Below are 21,385 nucleotides of genomic sequence, written 5' to 3'. Positions count from 1 at the left end.
CACGGCGGACGGCTCCGGCCCGGCGGTCTTGGCGCCTTCTGCGGGCACCATGTCGCCTCCGAAAGGTGAGGGCGGCGGCGCGGGGCAGTTAGAGGGGCACCGCGGCTCTGGGAGGGAAGTACGGCCGGAGAAGGGGGCCGATCCCGCCCCCTCCAAGACGAAGCGCGACCCGCGCGCCGGAGGCTCCCCCCCCACCGCCTCCCCCGCCCCAGAGGGAGTGGAACTGTCCTCCCCGCCGGGGGCTGCGGCGCCGGGCGCCACCACCGCGGGCGCGGGGGGAAGGGGCTGTGAGGGGACGCGGGGCCGCGCCGGGGAGGGGCTCTCCCCCCGCCCCGCCCTCCCGCCGCCGGTGGCGGGCCTGGCCCGGGGCCGGCGGCGGCTGGGGGTGCCGCGCGGCGGGATCGCCGCCTCTCCGGCGTGTGGGAGGCGCCGTGCGGCGGGACAGCGGGCGGCCGCTGCCGCCCCTCGGGGCGGTGGGTGCTCCCGGGCCGGGGCTCGGCGGGCCACCGGTGGCGCCTCCGCCTTTAGGGCCACCCTCAGCCGCAGCCGTCTCCGGAGCGGCGGCGCTTCTGTCGCCGGTTCCCGCTCTGGGAGCGTGTGAACGTGGCGCAACGCTTTTTGGGGCTTAGCCCGAGGCCGTGAGGTCGTCGGTGCGGGCGGGCACCCCCCCTGCTCCTCGGCACCCACCCTGCGGGTGCCGCAGGTGTCCCTAAAAACACCACCGGACCCTGGGTTTCTGTTGGGAGTGTGTGCAACGATGCCAGAGCCCCGGCGGTCCCGAAGCCAGAGCCCTCGGGCGAGCCAGGTGGGCTTAGACCCTTCAGGAGGGCGACGCCGGTTCCTCCGCCAGCTTCCCCCACAGAGGGCCTTCCACAGGGCTCCTCAGCTCGTGGCAGCAGGCTTGGTGGGGACGAGAAAGGGGGGAACCTCGGGAGGAGAAGAGCCCGGAGCAGGAGGGTTTCCCGCAGGGTGGGTGAGGCTGGATCTGAGGTGCCCACCGCCCCAGCTGCCTTTGGCAGGCTGCAGGTTGTGCTTCATGTGCCAGGCTTGGCCTTGGGCTGCCGTTTAAAAGAGCACTGGCAGAGCGGTTAGATGAGCTGTGGAGATGTGTGGGAGGCCCGCATTTGTATCCTGAGGCTTTTGGCCTGTCTGGTCCCTTTTGCTGGAAATCGTTTCATTTGAGTGGGATTTACTGAAGCCAGTGAGAGAAGCTCTGGGAGGAAACAACAGCTTCTTTCAGCTTTTAGCTCTTTTTTTTTTTTTTTAAGCTGGTGTAAGTTCAGACTTATCAGCAGAAGATATGGGCGCCCCAACTATGCTTTCCTTTTGCCCCCAGTGCTGCACTGGTACTGATGCAGACATGTGAGCCAGGCTGGAGAAGTGTTCAGGCTGAAAACTAACTACAAATAGCTTTTTATATAATGCTAGAACTATCTAGTATAGTTACTAGATTCATTATGTCCTGCTGCATTTAGTTTACCCAAGTTTGCAAACCGTTGCCAAATTGGGGCATTTATTTATTTTTTTAAAGAGTAGTTATTATAGGTAAGGATTAAATTTAATTTTAGTTTGGTAGTGCATAGACTTAAAATCTTAATGTTTAAAAATACATTGTTAATATAATTTCTGTCAGCACTAAAATATCATTAGAAAATACGTTTTTGTAAAACTGGACTGGGTTAATTTTATTTCCTGGTTGTTTTGCCCTTGGATTTCCACCCCCCCTCCCCGCAATCCAAACTTAATTTTAAAATGGATTACAGCTTGTAAGTCTCTTTTAAGCGTTGTTAGTCCAAAAACTAATTGGCTCTACCTTTTAAAAGTGGTTACTGACGTGGGTAAGATTTTTATCTATAAGGAACGAGCTAATTTAAATGATTGCAGCAGCAGGAGGTATTAACTGTACCTTGCAGAAATGTTATGCAATAGAAGACATCACTGGCTTGAACGAAAAATGAACCGAAACATCAGTTGGACTGGATTCAGCAATTCATTCCCACATTAAATGAACAAAGTTATTACAAATCTGCTCGGGGCTTATCTGTTAGCTCATTCCCTAATCAGCAGAGGAACATAAACTTATACCGATTGAAGTACGTTTCTTTAGGATATTCAGAACACAACAGATAATGGCCTGAAAGATGCTGCTGAATGACCAACATCCACCCGTCGGATGCCATACGTAACGAAGAATAATTTACCAGTTTGAAAAATGGTTTTGTAGACACCACACATTTGCTGATGTCTCATGTTGTAGGTCATGCCTTCATGCAGAGAAGTCCTGTTTGGAGTCATGCACTGCTCTCTTTACTGGTACGGATGCAGTCTTAGCCATTCTCTGACGTGGGAATGAACCGGCGTGGCCTGGCCACATCCACCTGATGAAACTCTGAGGCCTTAGAGGAGGGCAGCTGTATGAAAAACTGCCTTTCGCCAGTAGACCTGGAACAGGCTAACTCCCAAATTACACAGGATAGTAGTTGGTCCAGGGCAAAACTGTTACAGGAATTGCTACTGTTGTAGGAGTATAGCAGTGGGGAAGATAGAGGGGATAACACAGGTGATACCTAGTCCTTGTATGGTTTAATTTACTTGAATAGCCATGACCTTAGTGTTTTCTACAGTGAATAATTTTTCAAGAAAGCCCTTTGTGCGAAGTCCCATCACCGTTCTGAGCAAAACTATCTTCTTTTACTAACTTAGGTGGAAAATAAGGCTGAAGGAAATGCTGCCTTATTTATTAAGATTTGCTAGATTGATTCCCTTCTTTGCCGATACTGAACTTTTCCTCTCTCTTTGCTTTTACTAGTCTGCCAATGCTCTTTGTCAGACTTCAGTATACTAAGTGGAGAGGATCAGCTGCCGTTTCAGAGTGAGCACTTACTGTCAGCTAAAGAGCAGGAAAGCACAGAAAGGCTTTTTGATTACTATTAGGTAAATATTAGTCTATGATTAGTTCTTCTAGAATGAAGGATGATTATGAGGGCAAGAGGACATCTTATTTTCAAACACCTGAGGTTCCTATACAAGCTTCTTTGAGAAGAGACTTGGAAATTTAACTTAAACTTTTTATAGGATGTGTTTCACAACATTGTAATTATTGTATGCTGCCACAGTAGTATTTGATACAGTCCTCCAGCTGGAGGACACCCAGTTTCAGTTCTTAAATTAAGATGAAGGGCATGCTGAGTCACCATCTTTTTTTTTTCTTTCAGAAAATGTCAGCTTACTGTTCAAGTTGTACTGCCTCACAGTGATGACCCTGGTTGCTGCAACATACACGGTTGCGTTGCGGTACACAAGGACAGTGGAGACGGAACTCTACTTTTCAACGACGGCTGTGTGCATCACTGAAGTTATCAAGTTGTTCTTGAGTGTGGGCATCTTGGCTAAGTAAGTATGGGAATGCTAATCAGTATTTTGAAAACGAATCCTTGCTTCTAACCTCAGATTCTCAGATAGCGAAGTACAGGTACATTTGAGAACGTGGCTGGGTAGTCATGCTGTGGAAGAGTCATTTTAGAGCAGGTTAGAGCTTGTGAGTCCTCCTCAACTGAAACTGCTTTGTAAACAGCACAATATTCAGGTGTGTCCTTTCTGCATATTTTCTACTTTTGTATGCTTTTGAATAGGTTCAAAATGTCAGCATGGATTATCTGCGATGTTTTGGGTCTTTAAGATATTGGTGTAGCTGAAAGCTGGACTGTGAGCCATCGTCTGCTGAGTTGTACAAAATTGTAATGTTCGTACTCATAAATTTTCCCAAACAATGTTACAGACAGCCATTTTGCTGTCTCGGTTAACTTGGGGAATCAATGCTGAAAGACTGTGGTCAGAAAATATTAAGTTTCTGTAATCCCAGGCTGCCACTCAGAACTAGAACTTTAGTCCACATGTGAGCATCTGAAGTAGGGAGGCCATCAGTCTGCTGTCTTTTCTCTCAGCTTCCCTGTGCTGCATCCTTCCTTGGAAGAATCTTTATATTCTGGACGTTTCCAAAGCCCACTTCTTGCTGTTGTGGTAGACTTCGTTCTTTTAGGGTCTCTGCCTATCTCTTTCTGGCTTTTGGTATGTCAGAAGGCTGTCTGTTTTGTGCTAGAGGATCATGAAGTCACATGGTGTACTTCAGATTTTTATCAGATCTTTTCTACTTAACATCAAAATGGCATTTTACTTGCTTTAGAAATAAGACAGTATTTGAATTTGGTAAGGCAGCTGTGGCAAACTGCCTTTTGTTTCACCTTTCATTAAATATAATGCATTAGAAAAGGCAAGTGTGACCGGTGGCAAATTTCTATTTTTCTTTTTATGCACCCTGGGCTTCTCACTCTGCCAGCGCAAAATGTTGGCGGAAGCATCTCTGCTGACGGGTGGCTGCACTGTGGTTCTCACAGTGTTGTGGCCAGCGTGGATCCTGATACAGCCTGCTTTCTGGAGACTGCCGCAGCCCACGTTTCTCAATAGTGAGGGACCTGTGGGTGGCATTTGGTAGCCTCACTTGTGTGTATAATTTCTCAAATCTGTTCTTGTGCGCCTGGGACCCAGGCTGTTTATAGTATACCAGAGAAGCCTAGTTCAGCAGGGTAAGCAATCTGCCTTTTGTTAAGGGTCAGTAATATTGTGTTCATTAAATGTACAAATGGTCTTCTTGCTTGAAATAATTAAGGCGGCAATTACTTTTAATGCAGAAGTCTATTGTGTTTTCAGAACAGCCCTGCACAGCCAAAAATCTGTGTAGCCCATCGTCCTCCCTTTGACAGCAGTCAGCAGAGAATGCTTAGAACAGAAGTATAGGCAATAGGGCAAGCACGGGCTGAACTTTCCTTAGCTGGTGGCAGAAGCTTATGGATTTCCCAGCCTGGATGCTGTGTGCACACTGTGGTTGTAGCGCCTAATGATCCTGTCCTCTGTGAGATTGTCCAGTTTCTTTTGGAACTGTTAGTCCCTACCGTATCTGTGAAATTACTTCTGCAATATAATTACACACTGTATGAAAAAGTACTTTTTAGTAAACACTTTGTCTAGCAGTTTCACTGGATTCTGTCTTCTTGTGTTGACGGACATCGTGAATAATCTTTCCCCCTTCATTTTTATTTTCATATCTCTACAGATCTGTATCGTGTTTTCATCACTCATTTATTTTCTAAGCTGGGAGTCCTAGTCTAATTTTTCCATGATCATCCTAGTACCCCTCTCCACAGCATTTCCAGTATTCTTACAGCCCTTTTGAAACAGGATCCAGAGCTGCATGCAGCATTCAGGGTGTGAACATGCTGTGGCATTAGGCAGAGGGGCGAAGGTGCTTTCTGTCTTGGTCTCGGTTCCTTTCCTAAGGATTCGTAACGTTCTGCTCATTTCTCTGAACACAGCTGAGCCTTGAGCTGGCGCTGTCGGAGAGCTACTCGCATCTTTTTCCCAAATGCCCATAACTGGTTTAGAGATGGTTGCTGTATTTCAGGGTTGTCATTTCCTATGATTCTTTCTCATTTATTGACAACTGAGCTTTATTTGCCAATTAAAATGGGATTAATCTGATTCACTGAGCTGTTTGAAGGTTATAATATCTATTCTGATCTGGTCAGCTAGTGGATTTTTTTCGCCATAGTTGAGAGAGAGATGGGCACCAGCAGACACTATTCATCAGGATGTGCTCATCTCTCCTTGGTAGGATGTCTCGCTTGCTGGTGGGTCCGGCTGCCTTCCTTTGCTGTCCAGGTAACTGTGCTGTTTCTCAGACGATAAAAGATCTGGTGAATTCTGCTCGGTGTACTGAGAGACCCTTCTGCAACTATTGAAAGTTTCCTTTTGGATATCACATATAATTGAGTATAATCAGCAAAATTTGTCAATTTCCTAGTAATCTTCCATTTTAGATCACTTACAAATATGCTGAACAGCATAAATTCCAGCATAGTTTCCTTCAGTGTCTCCTTTACAGCTTCCTCCAGTTTTAAAGTCCTAACCAATTTGTCTCACCCAAGGCAAAGTGCCTTTGTAGTTTAATAACCAGTTAGAAGATGGAATATAATCTGTTTTTTCTGTACCGCAGGATACATTTGGGTGGGTACGTTTTTCTTTTTGAAACAGCCAGCACTGATTACTGCAATATACAGGATACCGGAGTATGACTCTTGCATTGTTCCGGCTACAGAATTTGTTTTCTTACATTCTTACACTATGCCTTCACTGTGTTTACTTTTAAGGTTTCTCCTGGAAGACACATTGAATGGATGAATGCCAGAAGATTGTGTTTCAAAAGAGAAGTTTATGATAGTTTAAGCTGTGTTAATTGTTTACTCAACTGTACTCTCAACTTCTCAGGTTTATTTAAAGTCCAGTTCACCATCTGGTAATTACGTTGTCTACATTCTTAGATGGTACATAATTACTTAGCAATGGATGAAGAAAAGTAGAGCTGATTTGCAAGCTCTAGTTTTAACTTCAGCTTTTCTAACAAATGCATTTTTCTGTTGCAGAACTGATTGTGATTAGTATCTCTCACCTATTCAGACCTATGAAGAAAACAGAGTATGTTTTTTAAGTTGAATCTAGATCAACATCAAGAACGCTGAATTCAAGCTAGATCATTTTTTATTTTCTTATTTGATTTTGCAGTGTACATCTGTGGGCACCTTATTTTGCATTATCAGCTGTACGCAGAGGCTTGTTTTAAATTCTTTTTTATGTAGATTTAAATCTGTCTCCACATGATCTTTGTACGGAATTCAACTTACAGTTAGAGATTCTTGATAAGTGCATGCTTCAGAAAGCACATCTGCTGCAAAGGCGAACTACTAGATAGTTCATCTTCCTGTTCTCAAAAACTGAAGTGAAAATGGTGCTTACTGGACATCTGTTGTTCTTCATTGCTGAAATTCCATGCTAGAAGTCAAAGTAGACAGAAACTACTATTACTGCTGTGATTTGAATTTAAACTTGTGATCAGGTAATTCACTGAGCATGGTCTGGAACAGAAGCATGTATAGTTTAAATATTATTTTCTTGTTCGACAGCCCACCTTAGTATCAACAAATAGAAGAAGCCATTACTGTGTGGTATTTTTTGACTTCTTGTTCTCACAGAGTAGAACTGTGTCTGTGCTAATTATATTTTATTTGCAGTTAGACATTTGAGATAGAAGCACTTCAGTCCAGCTGTATTTGGGTATTACCAGGAACTCTAGGTTTTCTTGTACATCTTATCTCCCAATGCTGGGCAATATAATAAATACATTGAGGAATAATTAAACCAACAATTTTGCCTATAATGTCAATGACTCATAACATTTTATGCAGTTCTGTATCTAGTGCAATTAACCATGGTGAGCTGTAGCATGAACTCTTCCCCTTCCTTGTATTGCCAACTTTGCCTTAAGTGCTACTTGTCTGTAGATTTTTCACGTCAATGGTTGTCCCTTGTGACCAGACGCATCTTGCAAAAGACACCTATGTGACATGCTCGGTGTCACCAAGTCTGTCCCAAGCAAAGTATCCCCTTAAGTTAGGAAAGAGCTTTGCATGTGACCTCACTTGTATAACAAGAATGTGGGAAACAGTACTCATCTGTGTTTGGTAACTGTACTGCCCCTGACTCTGTTTTTTTTGTGTGTGCTCTCTGTTATGGGAAAATGATAAAAAGAATCCTTGCAGCTGCCGGTATAAAGACTGTTCTCACTAGAAAAAAAAAAAAGGAGAAAAGGAGGTATATGCTTGGTGCCAGGCAGGGAGGAAGGCAAGGGAGGAGAGAAACTTGGATGGAAGGATCATGAGAGGAGAGTCCATAAATCTTTGGAGAGGAGAAGTTTAAGAACCTGGAGCACAGAATCAGGGGGTAATCAGGAATGGAAGATATGCGGGAACAAGGTGGTTAATGAAGGTAGATGATGTACCTTTGTGGAAAAAGAAAGAAGTTGGGATGTGGATGAAATGTGGGGAATTGAGCTCCTGGAGCGCTGAGGAGGATACGAGCCATTTGTTCATATGCGTGCGTAATGGAAGCAAAAGGAGTGTTACATTCAAGAGCAATACAGGTTGCAAGTTGAGACGCCTGTGGGAGGGGACAGGAGTGATTTTGGATGTTGGCATTTGTCAGTGGCCAAGCGAGAGAAAAATGGAAAGGGGGAATATGGGACTTGGGGAGAGCTGGGAAGGGAACTGGAGGACTTGAGTAGCAGTGACAAGTAAGCAAGAAATGTCAGATTGATGTACAAATGATAAGGGAGAACTAGCAATGCAGAGGTCAGCTTTAATAAGCTGAGGAGCAAGCCACAACAGGGGACAGCAGCAAGAAGCAGCACGTTCATCCCCATTGCCTGCTGTTGTGCACGCTGTAATTACATGAAGAAGATGCAAGGCAACAGGGAGCCGCCACACGCCCCGCCAGACCTCTTCACATGTGTGCTGGTGTCGGTCCAGCATCTCCCGCAGCACAAGCGAGAAGAGGAACCCAGGGCTGGATGAGGAATGAGAGGTGTTTCCAGCTCAGTAGTGTGCAAGAGTACAATCTTTTTTGGCTGTACTGTGAGGCCCAGTTTAAAGGGGATCTGGAAAACCACAGGCATTTGACATCACACACAAATATTAATACCCCCCAAAAAAGGGGGGGGGGGAAATGACAGCGTTCTGTGCCAGTGCCTGTACACTTAGCGACTTATTCCACTGTTTACAGTATTCATGGTGGTTGTTTACTTTATTACACATTAATGCATCTAACCTCCTGATTCCAGAATGTCTTCTTCACCTTCAGGGGTTTCTACTTGTTGATAACCTCACTGTTTTTTCCCAGTTAGTTTTTCTTTAATGAGCAGAAAGTACAACTGATCATTGAGAACAAATTTGCAGCCTTCCCAAAGGATTCATTGATTTGATTTCTGTTTTCAAGTATCAGTTTAAGAGAGCCCTTAGTTATATTAATATTTTATTTTGCAGAGAAACTGGAAGTCTGGCAAGGTTAATAACATCTTTAAAAGAAAATGTATTCGGAAGTCCTACAGAATTGCTAAAATTAAGTGTTCCATCTTTGGTGTATGCTCTCCAAAACAATATGGCTTTTGTGGCTCTTAGCAACTTGGATGCAGCAGTCTACCAGGTAATACACGTTTTTGTCAGTAACTGATCTGTAAATACATTTCTCTTTACTGTTTCATGAGGCATGCGTGCTAGATATCTCTCTGCCTAGCACACAGTACCCTCTTTAGCCTCAGTGTTAAAAGCCAAATGATGCTTTGTTATATTCAGAGCATACCCTCTGTTGCAGTACTCTGGTTTTCTGAGCTAACCCACTCACTGCTAGAGTCACTTCAAATTCACTTTGTTGTAACTGGTGATGGTACGAACACCCCAGGATCTGTAGAAAACTGATGAATATAAAATTTTATTTGTCATTCTGTAGTTGAATTCTCTCTTTTATTTTCTTGTTTTGGAGGAGTTTATAAAACCACATCCTCTACACTATATTCCCATCTTTTTTTAGGTGACGTACCAGTTGAAGATCCCTTGTACAGCTTTATGTACAGTCCTAATGCTAAACCGTACCCTTAGTAAGTTGCAGTGGTTCTCTGTCTTCATGCTGTGTGGAGGTGTTACCCTTGTTCAGTGGAAGCCCGCTCAGGCTACGAAAGTACAGGTAAGAGTGTACATTTTGCCACTTCACAACGACGAATAAACTGCCTTATGCTTTGTATTTCATTTCACAGCAGCTGGGATTAAGGTGAGGTCTCTTACATTCCACACAGCAGTATCCGTTTCCTATTTCCAGCCACTTCATCTACAACATACCCACTGGTTTGATCATTCACTTTCACGTTTATTGTAAAGCAGTTCAGGCAGGCTTGCGGTATTGCTCCAGTCTCACTTGTTAGAAAGGCAACTGATTGCTACAATTAGTATAAATTACCGCAGTCGTCATAATCAGTCTAATGCACCATCATAGGAGTATCTGAGTAATATATTGTTTCCAGCAGTTGGCCCTGGTATCATTGTGATTGTTGGAGCAGAGAACTTGGCATCACAGCACTTGGCGGAATTAGGAGTGAAACTCCAATGCCGTGTGGGTGTGGGTATGTCATTTAAACACGCCGTTCAGAGGCACTGACCTACTCCCGTTCTAGGAAGAAACAAGTGTCTTCTGTTTCTTAGGTCTTAGCTGCTGGTCAGCGGCATTAGTGGGAAAGGGAGGTCATGCAGCTGGGAAGACTGGCCACAGCCACGTAGACAGTGCCTCTGAGCACTGCAAGGGTTGGTAAGAGTACACACGGAAAATGAAACACCACACAGCTACGCTGAGCTAATGTGAAGGGCAGCTCTAGCTAAGCAAGTACGTTTTATACTGTAATGAAATGCTAATAATTTTTCTGTACTTAACGAAGTAGCTCTGGAATTGATTATTGTAAATTACTGAAGTATTGCGTCCTTTTCAAACTAATGGTTGATGTTGCAGGTGGAGCAGAATCCATGGCTAGGGTTTGGAGCGATTGCTGTTGCTGTATTGTGTTCAGGATTTGCAGGTATAGTATTATTTCCATACGCAGGTCACATCAAAAGGACTGGCGAACTCATGATGTTTAAAACAACGTTCTACATTAGTTAAATGTCTTTGTTGATTAGATGTCTTTGTTGATTAGAAGATAAAAAAGGACTTTATCCCCTCTGCCCATAATTACCTTCTACTTGCAGTAATTATGGCAGATTCATGACATGATTGCTCCAGTTGTCAAGGAGCATGTACTATTGGTTTTACGTGATGCAACTTAGAAGGCTGGTTTGCAAGCGGAAGCGTCTTTCAGATGCTTAGAATAATACTGTAGGGAACATCCATAATGACTCAGTACAATTAATTAATGTACATCAGTTTTATAAAGCTGGCTTTACAGTGAATAGCTCCCTTATGGTGATCACTTGAAATACTTGCATTTTTTTTTTAAGGGGAACTGAGCTCCTCACTCAGTCCTTGTGCTAGCTCAGCCCTGAAATACACATTGCTGTTGTCCTGTAGGTGGTAAATCTGAGATGCAGAGGGAGCATGAGTAAGGCAGAGACGAAGATGAGTAGCAGGAAGCCTAAATAAACTGCATGAAGGATTTTTGGTTTGGTTTGGTTTTGTTCTACAACCAGCGTTTCCCCTCAGAGTAGTTTTTCTCTGGCTTCTGCAGAAGGAGACCAGAACTTGAGGACGAGTGAGCTGGTGCTGAGAAATAAGGAAATGAAAATTACTACTTAATTTGAAATTTGGCTCACAGGGACATATTCCCCTGGCTGTAAACTGGATTCTTCCCCCTCCCTCTGTAAGAAAACAAGGTACTATCACCCACCTCTAGTACCATACAATCCTGCAAGAATAATCTTGTGCTGTGCATACATGCTTGTTACTTGTGGGAAACATTCTGGTTGGCAGGGGAGGAAGGGAGGAGGGTGTCGTTCTTGTTTTGTGTCTTTTCAGTGCAATGGGCACTCTGAAGCAGAAATACTAAATAAGACTGTGTAGAGCTCAATCAACTTTTCCTGGAAGGTTATAAATTTACTCATTTCAATAGATGCTCCCAAGCCACAAGACAAAATACAGCATTCACAAGTGAAGCCTTCAGAGTCTCCTAAAGCTGTCTAGCTTTCTCTGACAACGTGGGTAGACGGCTGTGTTTCTAAAGGTGTGCAAATTCAGACCATTGAAAGGGCTGATGCAGGCAGCTCTGGAGGATTTAGACAACATATGGCTTGCTTCTCCTGCAAAAGGATTGCAGCTTGGGTGTTTCCTCACTGACAGCTGTAGCTTTGAGGCAGCTGGGAGGGCAGAGTATTTCATCCATGGAGCTCCTTGTGCCCTTGGGGCTTTACATGTTGAAAACATAAATCCTATTCAAACTCCTTTCCTCTTCTTCCTTCCCACGCCCACAAGAAGAAGTTATTTTGGCATTAAACCTTCAGTTTCTGGACTGACTGTGTTATGTGTTTTACATTATTCCAGCAAAGTCAAAGTTACGTGTTTTTGTCCCTCAGAAATGGAAAAGAAGTTTTTTCTTCAAACTGCTGATCCTGTGATAATTTCCAAGTATCCGGGGGCCCAACAATGCTTATAAAAGCATTGGGCAAACATATAATGGCAGATCCTTTGTGACTTGAAACAGTACTGAAGAGAAATTTCTCCTAAACAGCACCCATTCTTTCCTTCATCTTGCCTAGTGGAGTGATTTTTAAGCATTTTCAGAAATCTGAAAGCATAGTTTCATTGGTTTTCTTAGTTTATAAAATTTACAAGTATGGTTCATACTCAAGCCAAATTTCTGGTATGTTGATTACATCTAGTTGTGCTCTGTGGGTCTTCCCAGCGGGCAGAAATCTCGAGATAAAAGAACCCGCAGTAATCTAAGTACTGCAGTCGTTAACGATACTAGTTTTTTGTTGATATTGTTGTTTAGACTTTAAAAATGTGTATTCATATGAGATAATATCATATTTCCTTGGGTTTTTTTATTATTTGAACCCCTGAAATATAAATCTGTTCTTTAATTTATTCACCATAAATATTCACTATACTGTATGAAATTATAAATTGCATTTTTCATGAATAAAAGAGTAGCAAGACTTGAAGCTAACTCGGGGATTTCAGGAGGCGCGTGTGCCTAGGGCTTCTAACCCACAGGTCTTTTCTCTGTGCCATCTTTGTCAGTTCCGTGTACTTTTCTCATATCGTACGAAGGATCTTGGGTGACATGAATCAGCAATAAACTGTTAAGTCGGTAGGGCTCACACCAGAAGGTCATGGGAGCGGCTGAGAAGATCTGAGTCCTGCAAACTGCTGTCTATGTTTTGAAATGCAGAGGAGATGCCAGAGATCAGCAGGGTCCTGGTGTGGGAGCAATGGTTAAAAAGGCAGGTAGCGATGGCCTTGTCAAATGTCGGCCTTTTAGCCTGACATACACCTCCCGAGTAGAATAATGAAAAAGTATTTGGGGAATTTCAGTAATGCAGAGCATAGAAGTAATGCTCATCAGCATGGTGCTGTGAACAAGAGCTTTAGATTAAAATGAATTCTGTTTCCTCAAGACCAATCTGTAGTTTCAATTAGCAGAAGGCATCCGTTTTGATTTGCTCTTGTAAATCCCCTGAAGCTGTGGTTTCAGAACGTTGCCGCTCTGCCAAGTACTCTGCAAGCACAAGGCTTCTGAGGAATTTTCAGTCTCAGTACTGAGGTAATATAGTCCCACCCCCATTTTTAATTTTTTACTGCTAATTATCCCAATGGGGCGGGGGGAAGGAAGTTCTACATCATACTAAAATACATAAATACTGTCCTGGGGATAAAATACCAGGTGCCAAGGTGAAACGCTCTTTTTCTGGTGTAGAGTTGTACAGAAGAAACTCTGCTGGACAGAAGCCTGGCAAACCAAACAGAAATGAGGAGTAGTTTCAATTGTCGATGAGGTTCATTGTTACAACAACTGTAAAGAGAAACAGAATCTATTTTTGATGTTATGTACCCGTTAAAATGATCCTGTTGTGGGTGACACACGTTATCAGGATGTGTTGTTTGGTCCTCGGCGTTAGAAACTTCTGTGAAACTTAACAGTCTGTAGGACAAGATGATTCCAGTTGTCTTGTCTGGCTTTAAACTGCTATGAACCATGACTCATGAAGGATGACACTTCATCTCACTGGAAACTTTTTTTTTTTTGTCTTTTTAGGAGTTTATTTTGAGAAGGTCTTAAAGAGTTCAGATACTTCCTTGTGGGTGAGGAATATTCAGATGTACTTATCTGGGATTGTGGTGACTTTATTTGGTGTGTACATGTCAGATGGAGCCCAAGTTCTTGAGAAAGGGTTTTTCTATGGCTATACATACTACGTCTGGTTTGTCATCTGTAAGTATCTTGTGGTTTTAGGGTCTTGTTACATTGTTTTGCTTTTTTAACTATGATATAACTGATTGCACGAAGCTACAAATTCAGTCTGACACACTTTTTTACTGTGTTCTGAGGGATTTTATTTTATATTTAAAATTGTGCTGAAACAGCAGTCTAAGTAACTGAGTAGTGAGTAGATCATCTTTTAAATGAGTCGTATCTGATCTACTAGATGCCACGTAGACATCCCATTTTGCTGAATGTTGTGTTAAATCACCAATTAGGACGACGTAGCCCAAACAAGAAGTGCACCAGTTGGAGTAAAATGCATCACTTCCAGAGTAACCTACTGCACCTTTACTAATAGAAACATGTTATCTGCTTTCCAGTTCTCGCCAGTGTAGGTGGCCTCTACACTTCGGTCGTTGTTAAGTACACAGATAACATTATGAAAGGCTTTTCTGCAGCAGCAGCCATTGTTCTTTCTACTGTGGCATCAGTCATCCTCTTTGGCCTCCAGATAAGTAAGTGCCTTTTTGCCTTTGATTTGACCGTACGTGCACGTTTCCTTCCTGGCTAGCAGGCTGCGCACAGTTCACACCAAAGCGATCATCTGCGCCTCCTTTGAATTTTTCTGGTTTTAACTTCAAGTCTTCTCCAGGACTCCTGTGCACTAATGTATCATCCCTGTTGTGCTACATAAGGTGCCTGATGATCCTGTGCTTTCAAAGGCATTCACGGTCTGCTCTTTCAGAGGCATCCGACAACCTCAGACGGAAAGGTTCTTTCCGATTTAAACAGCTTACGAGTTTATACAGCTTTATTCATGAATCACTTTCTGACACAGTTTAGTGTGTGATACAAGTGTTTACCCAAGACTGCTGTTAAGTTACCATTTCTTGTTGGTTTTAGTACAGCCAGTGCCAAATTAGTTCCTCAGCGATTTCTGCAAGGGCTTTACACATCCCTGTTAAGTTATACCCACTACTGCGTCAACTTTTGCCTTCCCTATTCACTGTGGACACCACCACGTGAGAGCGAGTCAGTTATGACCCCAGCTGCTGTTTGATGTGGTGAATATTTTTGAGAGGAAACAGCAGATTGCTTTGGGCTGTCCTGCAACTACAAAGGATTTTCTCCCTGATCAAGTCTGTGTCTGATACTGTACCCAGTAGCTCCTGCTCAGTCCTTCACTGTTTAGATTTGGGTATTTTTTTACCTTCCTACCATAATCCAAAGATGGTATGGTGTAGTGGTGGAAAGACTAGCTTTCTGATGTGGCATTAGTGAGATGAAACTTAAGGAAAGTTTGCATAAGGAGAAAATCGTCAGTGTTTGGCTGAAAAAGAGCACCTGAAAGCAAGTGAAGAAAAACACAACTAGTTTTAAAAACTCACTTGGGCAGAACGTTTTCTTGATGGTTGACACAAATGGAACCTGGACTGGCAATCTTTCTGTGAAAGCCTCATTAATAGTGTTTCTTCACCCTGTCTGGAAGTGGAAAGGCAAACAAAATGTGTCATCACAGGCTACTTTATCACATCCACTGTGTACTTATCATTGAGTTTATTGTAACATAAACCCATTGGATGGCATCTGGAACTGCAGGAGATGTTTCACGCTTGCTTTTCTGACCATCACCACGTTCCTGCTGATATGAGATTAATTGAAGTGGCGTGGGGATTGTAAATGCTCAAGAGTTCTCGGTGACAGAGGGCGAGTCTAGATTCTGTGAATTATTAACAGCTTGTTGTCCTGTTTAGTTTTGAGTAACTTCAATACTGTCATTCAGATATCATCATAATTTATATAGCTTAGTCTTCTGAAGGTTTCTTCTTAAACGGAGGTGTTTGTTTAAACTATTTTGTCTCCTTTCAGCTGTTACCTTCTCCCTGGGTGCTCTCCTGGTGTGTATTTCTATTTACCTCTATGGATTACCTCGACAAGACACCACAAAAATCCAGCCATCAGAGACTAAGAGCTCAAAAGAGAGACTTGCTACTGTGTGACGTTGTCCAAAAAATGGACAGACAGACAAGAGAAAAAATGGACTTTAAAAAAACCTGCATTTTTTAAAAATTAGCCTTAAGCTAGTCATGAAATGGTTTAAGTGGGATAGACTAGAAGCAGAAGTTAGTTCTGTTTTACATGTGAAGTTTCCAGTAGCTGACGCTGAGGCTACATTACAGCCGAGGAGCTGGATGGGGATTTTATTGAAGGTATTCTTCATTCCCCTCGGACAATGAAGAGCCCCATTTACAAGGAAAGCAGAATGAAGGAACTGAACACTCAATTGTATATAATGTATATAATGGAGGGAAATTGGTTCTTTGTGTATTTGATAAACTGTCTTGCCCTTTGAGGGCAAAAATGCCCAAAAGCTTCATAAAAATCTATTCAAAAGAGCAATTACTGCCAGCATTTTCTGTTAAACTAGTTGGCAATTGCAGTTTGATTAATGACGGGAAAAGTTTCTCTTCTAGGTGATACATATGCGATGACACAACCCCACCAGGAATAACCATGCTTCAAGCATCACTTACCTGGAAGTGATTAGAAGGAGCACTTGCTGTTTGCTTTTAAAAGTCGGAATGAAAAAGACGGGTGTTTCTCTTAAGTTGCATGTTTTCTTTCACTTTTCAAATGTTTTTTATACCTGCTGTAGCTGGTAGAGGGATCTCTTCTCTTCTGTTTTGTCAAACCCCAGTTGTACAGGGGAAGGTTCACCTGTGTTCTTGTATCTCTGGCTTAAGTATGAATGAGTCAAAGTCTCAGACTAGAAGATTTTTATCTGTATGTTTTCTCTCTAAACCTTTTTATGCATACAGAATGATGCTTGAAAAGAGTTCCTGTAATGCATGTTAGGCTTTGATTTAATTTGAGTGCCAACTGTATAATTTCAACCTCCTCCCTCATTTTCTGAGGCCTTCCAGAAACTGCAACTCTGCATTGAGGGAAAACTGACTTTGGTGCATTTGGGCAACTCGTTTACATTCAAAGTGGAGTCAAAAATGTGACCAAGTTTATATCCTGGTTAGATTCCTTCAGACATGAGTTAACCAGCTGGGGTATGCTAAACACAGCAGCAACAAACATGCTGAAATTCTGTTCCAGTGGGAGAGGATGCTCCTCTCTGTTCTGTGCATCTACAACAGTGTGCCACCAAAATGCTGCTCACGTGAGTCCAGGCTGTGGTGGTGGTGGGTATTGTCAGGCATTTCAGAGGCTGAAGCAACCACCTTACACGTGATGCTCCACCTCTCTTCAGCAGCGTGATGGCTCAGGGGTGCCAAGCAGCACCTGCCACGTCTGACTGCGTGTACGGTGCTGCGGGAGCACTGTGGTTCCTGTTCCACCAGCCGGGCAGCAAACCCTCTTCTCCCCGGTCATCATGTCGGCGTGACAGAGGAATGGGTGAGGAACAGGATGTGACAGAGTTGGCAGCTGGTCTTGGCTAATGTTGCCGAAGGGGGAGTGCAGTACAACACAGGAGAAAAATTCTCTGGCATGGTCTAACTCAGTTTGTCACAGTGTACAGAGCACCTGTAGCTGTTGTACCATTAGGCCTAAGTACACAGTAGGAGCTGCAGAAGGGTAGAACTTTGATCGCTTAGGGCAGCACAGTTAACACCACTTCCTCTACCAAAAGGATGTTATATTTACAAAGGTAAATACAGAGCAGTTCTCTTTTATGGGAAATACCAGGTAGACTGGTGTCTTAAGTACACTACTGCTACCCACTGCCTGGGAGAAAGTGATTGTGACAAGCCTGGCCTCCCCCAAATGGCTGTGCCGTGCAAGCTCTTCTGCAGTCGGCACGATGGAGCGTACAAACCTCAAAGAGCGGACAGAGTTTCCAGACTGCATTAGCAATGACACGCAGGAGAGTATTTATATTATCTTGAAAAAAATTCTTTTACTAAGAGATGTGACTTTACATTGCATACAGCCTCATCACATTTGAGTTACAGGTGTAATGCCAAGAAGTTTCATTCCGTTGGCTAGAACCGAGCGTGCAGCTTGAAAGAGACAGAGCCTTGCCTGCAAAACAAGAATAGCCGTCAGCTTACGGTATGGCTACAGAACAGGGCGTAGTTCTCAGGACAGCAGTTAGGAGCAGCCTGTCAAAGGTGGGAATGCTGTGCACATCCTCTGTCCCCATGCAGGGCGCTGGGATTCAGACATACGCATAATCTGAGTGCTAACACATCAGTGCTAGCAGAATTCACACCAGCTGTTGCTAGCCCATTGCAGGGTCAACAGAGGGACACTTTTGTCAAAGGGAAGCTGGAAAGGGGTGTCCAGCCTAGTCTAGTACCCTGAGGGCAGAGCAACCAGAAGCAATGCCTGCAAAAGAGTTAGCAATGACTAAAAAGTGAAAATCTTTCATGCACCACCGGCTGTTACAGCCTGAGGATGCTGCTGGAATCCCGCCTCTCACTCTGCCTGGGTTAGAGGCTGTCAAGCAACTATGGGCTGCTTTGAAAGTTTCACTCCTCCTTGTCAATGTCTTTGCTGTTACACCGCTGGCTGTTTGGGAAGGGCTTTATCAACCTTGCTCCAAAAAAATAGTTCTTGAAAGCTGTCACATTGTAAGATATTTAGAATTTTTTTTTTTTTTTACAGGATAAGGAACTGAAATTTTCCTTGTAGCTTGGACTGTCTTAGTCCATCTTCAAAGGCAGGAATACCTACAGCATCTAAGCTGAAATACAGAGTGCAGCTCCATCAATTCCACTGATTTTTTTCCCCCACAACACAGCTCAACACTTAAATGTGACTTCCTACCACAATCAGCTAGGTAACTGCTTTTGAAATAGACGAAAGAGAAAGTAACAAAGGCACTATAATTAGTATATCATTTACTGAGCAGTTAAGGGGTCAAACATTGCCTGGGAGATCAGCAGAAAATAATTTACATCTATTTGGAACTGCACATTAAAAGTTGTCAGGCTCTGTGCCTTAGCTAGAAAGGCAATACAGACAACTTCGGATGTGTAGGTGGCAAGAGGGAGGAGACAGATTCAGTTATCTCCTAATTCTCTGTCCTCCCACATAACCACTAAAGGAAACCATTAGAAAGTAACCAGCAAGTTAAATGCTCAAATGTTTACTTTTAGAAAGTTCAGAAGGAGAGGTGATGAGAAGGAAAGGGGTTTGGGTTTGGAGCAGTTGTCCTTATGGAGCATTCTGTTTTGGGAAGATCAGGCAGAGCAGCCCTTTCCAGAAGGCACAGCAGTGAACAGCAACCCTTGCCTTCCCGAAGCGGTGCCGCCCACGGGAGAGCCTCTGCCTGTTGGCTCATTAGCCGGCAGGTACGTATTCACCCAAGTGGTTACACAGCTGGGTTGGCAAAGCCCTAGTCGATCATTCCTCCGCGACGCCCTGCGCAGGCTCCAGCCACGTAACAACGCTGTGCCGTACCTGGGCTAGTTCAGGGGCGCTGCCTTTCACAGGAAGAGTTTTATGTGCCACGGCTACAAGATGGCTGAAATGGAAAACACGGTGAGAATGGTGAGAACGAGCAAGTCTCTTGACAAGCGCAGTGCTATGGGCTACAGAAAGCAGCAGAACTGGAAGAGCCACAACTGCAGCATGCCAGAGACTTGTTTCCAACAGCCTCCTTCACCTGGCTGAGGGAGGGCATGGTTTTCTGTAGCCTGCACGTTGTCAGGGCATGCCATCAACAACTTAATGCTCCAAAAATAACCCCAAAACAATCTCTCCACTCCCCCCACCAAAAAACCCCAAAACTGGTCTGGGAAGATCCTTGAGAACCTGCCCTGTCATTCCCAAGGTGTGTGATTCCTTATACAGTTTTCCTTAACTTGTTAAAGCCTTCCCCATACACAGGCTCTACAGCTTCCTCCAGCAAGTCTACTCCAGTGTTTCACTGTGCTGTAACATTAGACAGGTCCCTGTGGGGACCCCCCCTATGGAGGTCACATTTGCAGTATGACTTAGAGTAATAATATGCTTTGTCCCTCTCAACGCATAGGCTGAGATCAGTGGTTAAAAGGGGTTTGGACAAAATTTCCTAGCTGAATTTTTGAGATTTGAGAGCATATTATCAGCTCAAATCTGCTCTTTAAGATATGGTTAGTCCAGCATGATTTTGGGTTCAGACACTGGGATACAGCCAAGTGATTCTTTTTTCTTGAAAGCAGTTAGTTTCTGAGGAGGCTCCTGGCTCCTTTGTTCCTGGTTCCAACCTCGATCTCTACTATTTATTGTATTATTTACTGCCCTACTTTATACTTTTCCTGCTCCAGAGAAACTGTCCCCCAAACTTACATCTACCCACTATTTTTACTCTTCAAAGCAGCACAGATGTGAGGGCTGCAGAGCCAGCTCAGGAAGACCTGTCCTTACTGGAGATGGACGCCAGTATCAGCAATCACCTTACCTAAGTGTGAGGAGGTAGCTGACAATGTGCTTGGGTTGCAGATCCTGAGAAGATCTGTATAGAACCTCATCATACCTGTGAGGAAAGAAAAGGATTGTTTGGTGTTAAAGTGGTAGGAAGGTGTACTCAGATATAAGGCTGATCAGACTTGCCTAAGTCAGAACAAACACACAACCACAACTGCAGAATTCACAAAAATAATCTTCTGAACCAGACCTAAGCCATGTCACTGGAGCACACAATTGATTATTTCTTCCTCGTTCACTTGTTATTGAAGGAGACTGCTTCTGCTCCTCATCATGCAAACACTGTAGATGGCAGAGCTCAGAGAGGCAGGCTAGGGCAAAGAGAACACAAGAGCTATATTTGCTCCTGGAACATTATGTCTGGTTTTACATTTCAACACTAATTGTAAGTTCCTAGGAGCAAAAAACATGTATTAAATAACCAAGGCAGTCAAAATAGTCCCTTAGAGGATGTTGCCTTTAGTAAATGCAGCTTAGAATTTTAAGTAGCTAAAGGGAATCTTGTAACATTAGAAAAGACAAAAACAAAGTGGGTTTACATAATCCTGGAATAAAATTGACTTATGTAAGACAGTATTAAACTGGGTAATACAGGCAGAGTCACGGAGATCCATGTTTTTTTCTTCATGTGTTCTGCTGTCCACTTGTGCACATCCTCTTTTTCACAGCCTGCAAGAAGTTACCAACCCCTCTGGGGCTGAACAGATTTAAAATTCAAAGTGGGGAGTGGACTTCCTGGTCTTTGCTCAGCTCCCAGGCCCATCCCCACCAGCATGCCCAAGCCGAACTTCCCTGGGATCTTCCTCCTTTAAAGGCAAGATGCAGGAGAACTGGGGAGTGAGCTCTGATACTGAGGGCTCAGTGGTCACGTAAGAGCTATAGCACCAGGGAGGGAGTGCTCCCCATTCCCTTGGCGGGTACGCTACAAAAACATCTCTTACACGTGCGTTCAGCAGCTCATCTCAGCCAGCACGCCCCAGGTGGCCACTGTTCAAACAGGGAAGGTCGCTGCCTTTATAGCACTGTGCAAGAGATGCGAAAGAGACAAAGTCAGGGGAACCTCTGCATTGTCTCAGGGACAACATAGATACCAGCAGCTGTTGGCCCCTCAGAGACAGC

At 43.8% G+C, this 21,385-nt stretch overlaps 2 protein-coding genes across 4 annotated transcripts in view; one reads left to right on the top strand and one right to left on the bottom strand.

Moving 5' to 3' along the window:
• On the top strand, positions 1–16,587 carry SLC35A1 (solute carrier family 35 member A1). Its single transcript, XM_050893679.1, has 8 exons — positions 1–65; positions 3,216–3,393; positions 8,928–9,087; positions 9,472–9,624; positions 10,438–10,504; positions 13,676–13,852; positions 14,224–14,358; positions 15,713–16,587. Exons 1-8 carry the CDS (start codon positions 50–52, stop codon positions 15,841–15,843), a joined length of 1,017 nt encoding a protein of 338 aa, XP_050749636.1. The 5' UTR covers positions 1–49; the 3' UTR covers positions 15,844–16,587.
• Positions 16,588–17,731: 1,144 nt separating this feature from the next.
• Positions 17,732–21,385, bottom strand: part of RARS2 (arginyl-tRNA synthetase 2, mitochondrial) — a 41,524-nt gene continuing 37,870 nt past the window's right edge. For all 3 annotated transcript variants that reach the window (XM_050893675.1, XM_050893677.1, XM_050893676.1), the window contains exons 18-20: positions 20,241–20,315; positions 19,259–19,322; positions 17,732–17,875 (exon numbers count right to left, since the gene is read on the bottom strand). In XM_050893675.1, the coding sequence (XP_050749632.1) occupies positions 17,789–17,875; positions 19,259–19,322; positions 20,241–20,315 (226 nt within the window). In that variant the 3' untranslated portion in view covers positions 17,732–17,788. The remainder of the gene's footprint in view (positions 17,876–19,258; positions 19,323–20,240; positions 20,316–21,385) is intronic.

Source organism: Gymnogyps californianus, chromosome 3 (assembly GCF_018139145.2).
Source record: "Gymnogyps californianus isolate 813 chromosome 3, ASM1813914v2, whole genome shotgun sequence".
Taxonomy (NCBI): Eukaryota; Metazoa; Chordata; class Aves; order Accipitriformes; family Cathartidae; genus Gymnogyps; species Gymnogyps californianus.
The sequence above is the reverse complement of the archived record's forward strand: the minus strand, read 5'-3'. Positions and strand labels throughout refer to the sequence as shown.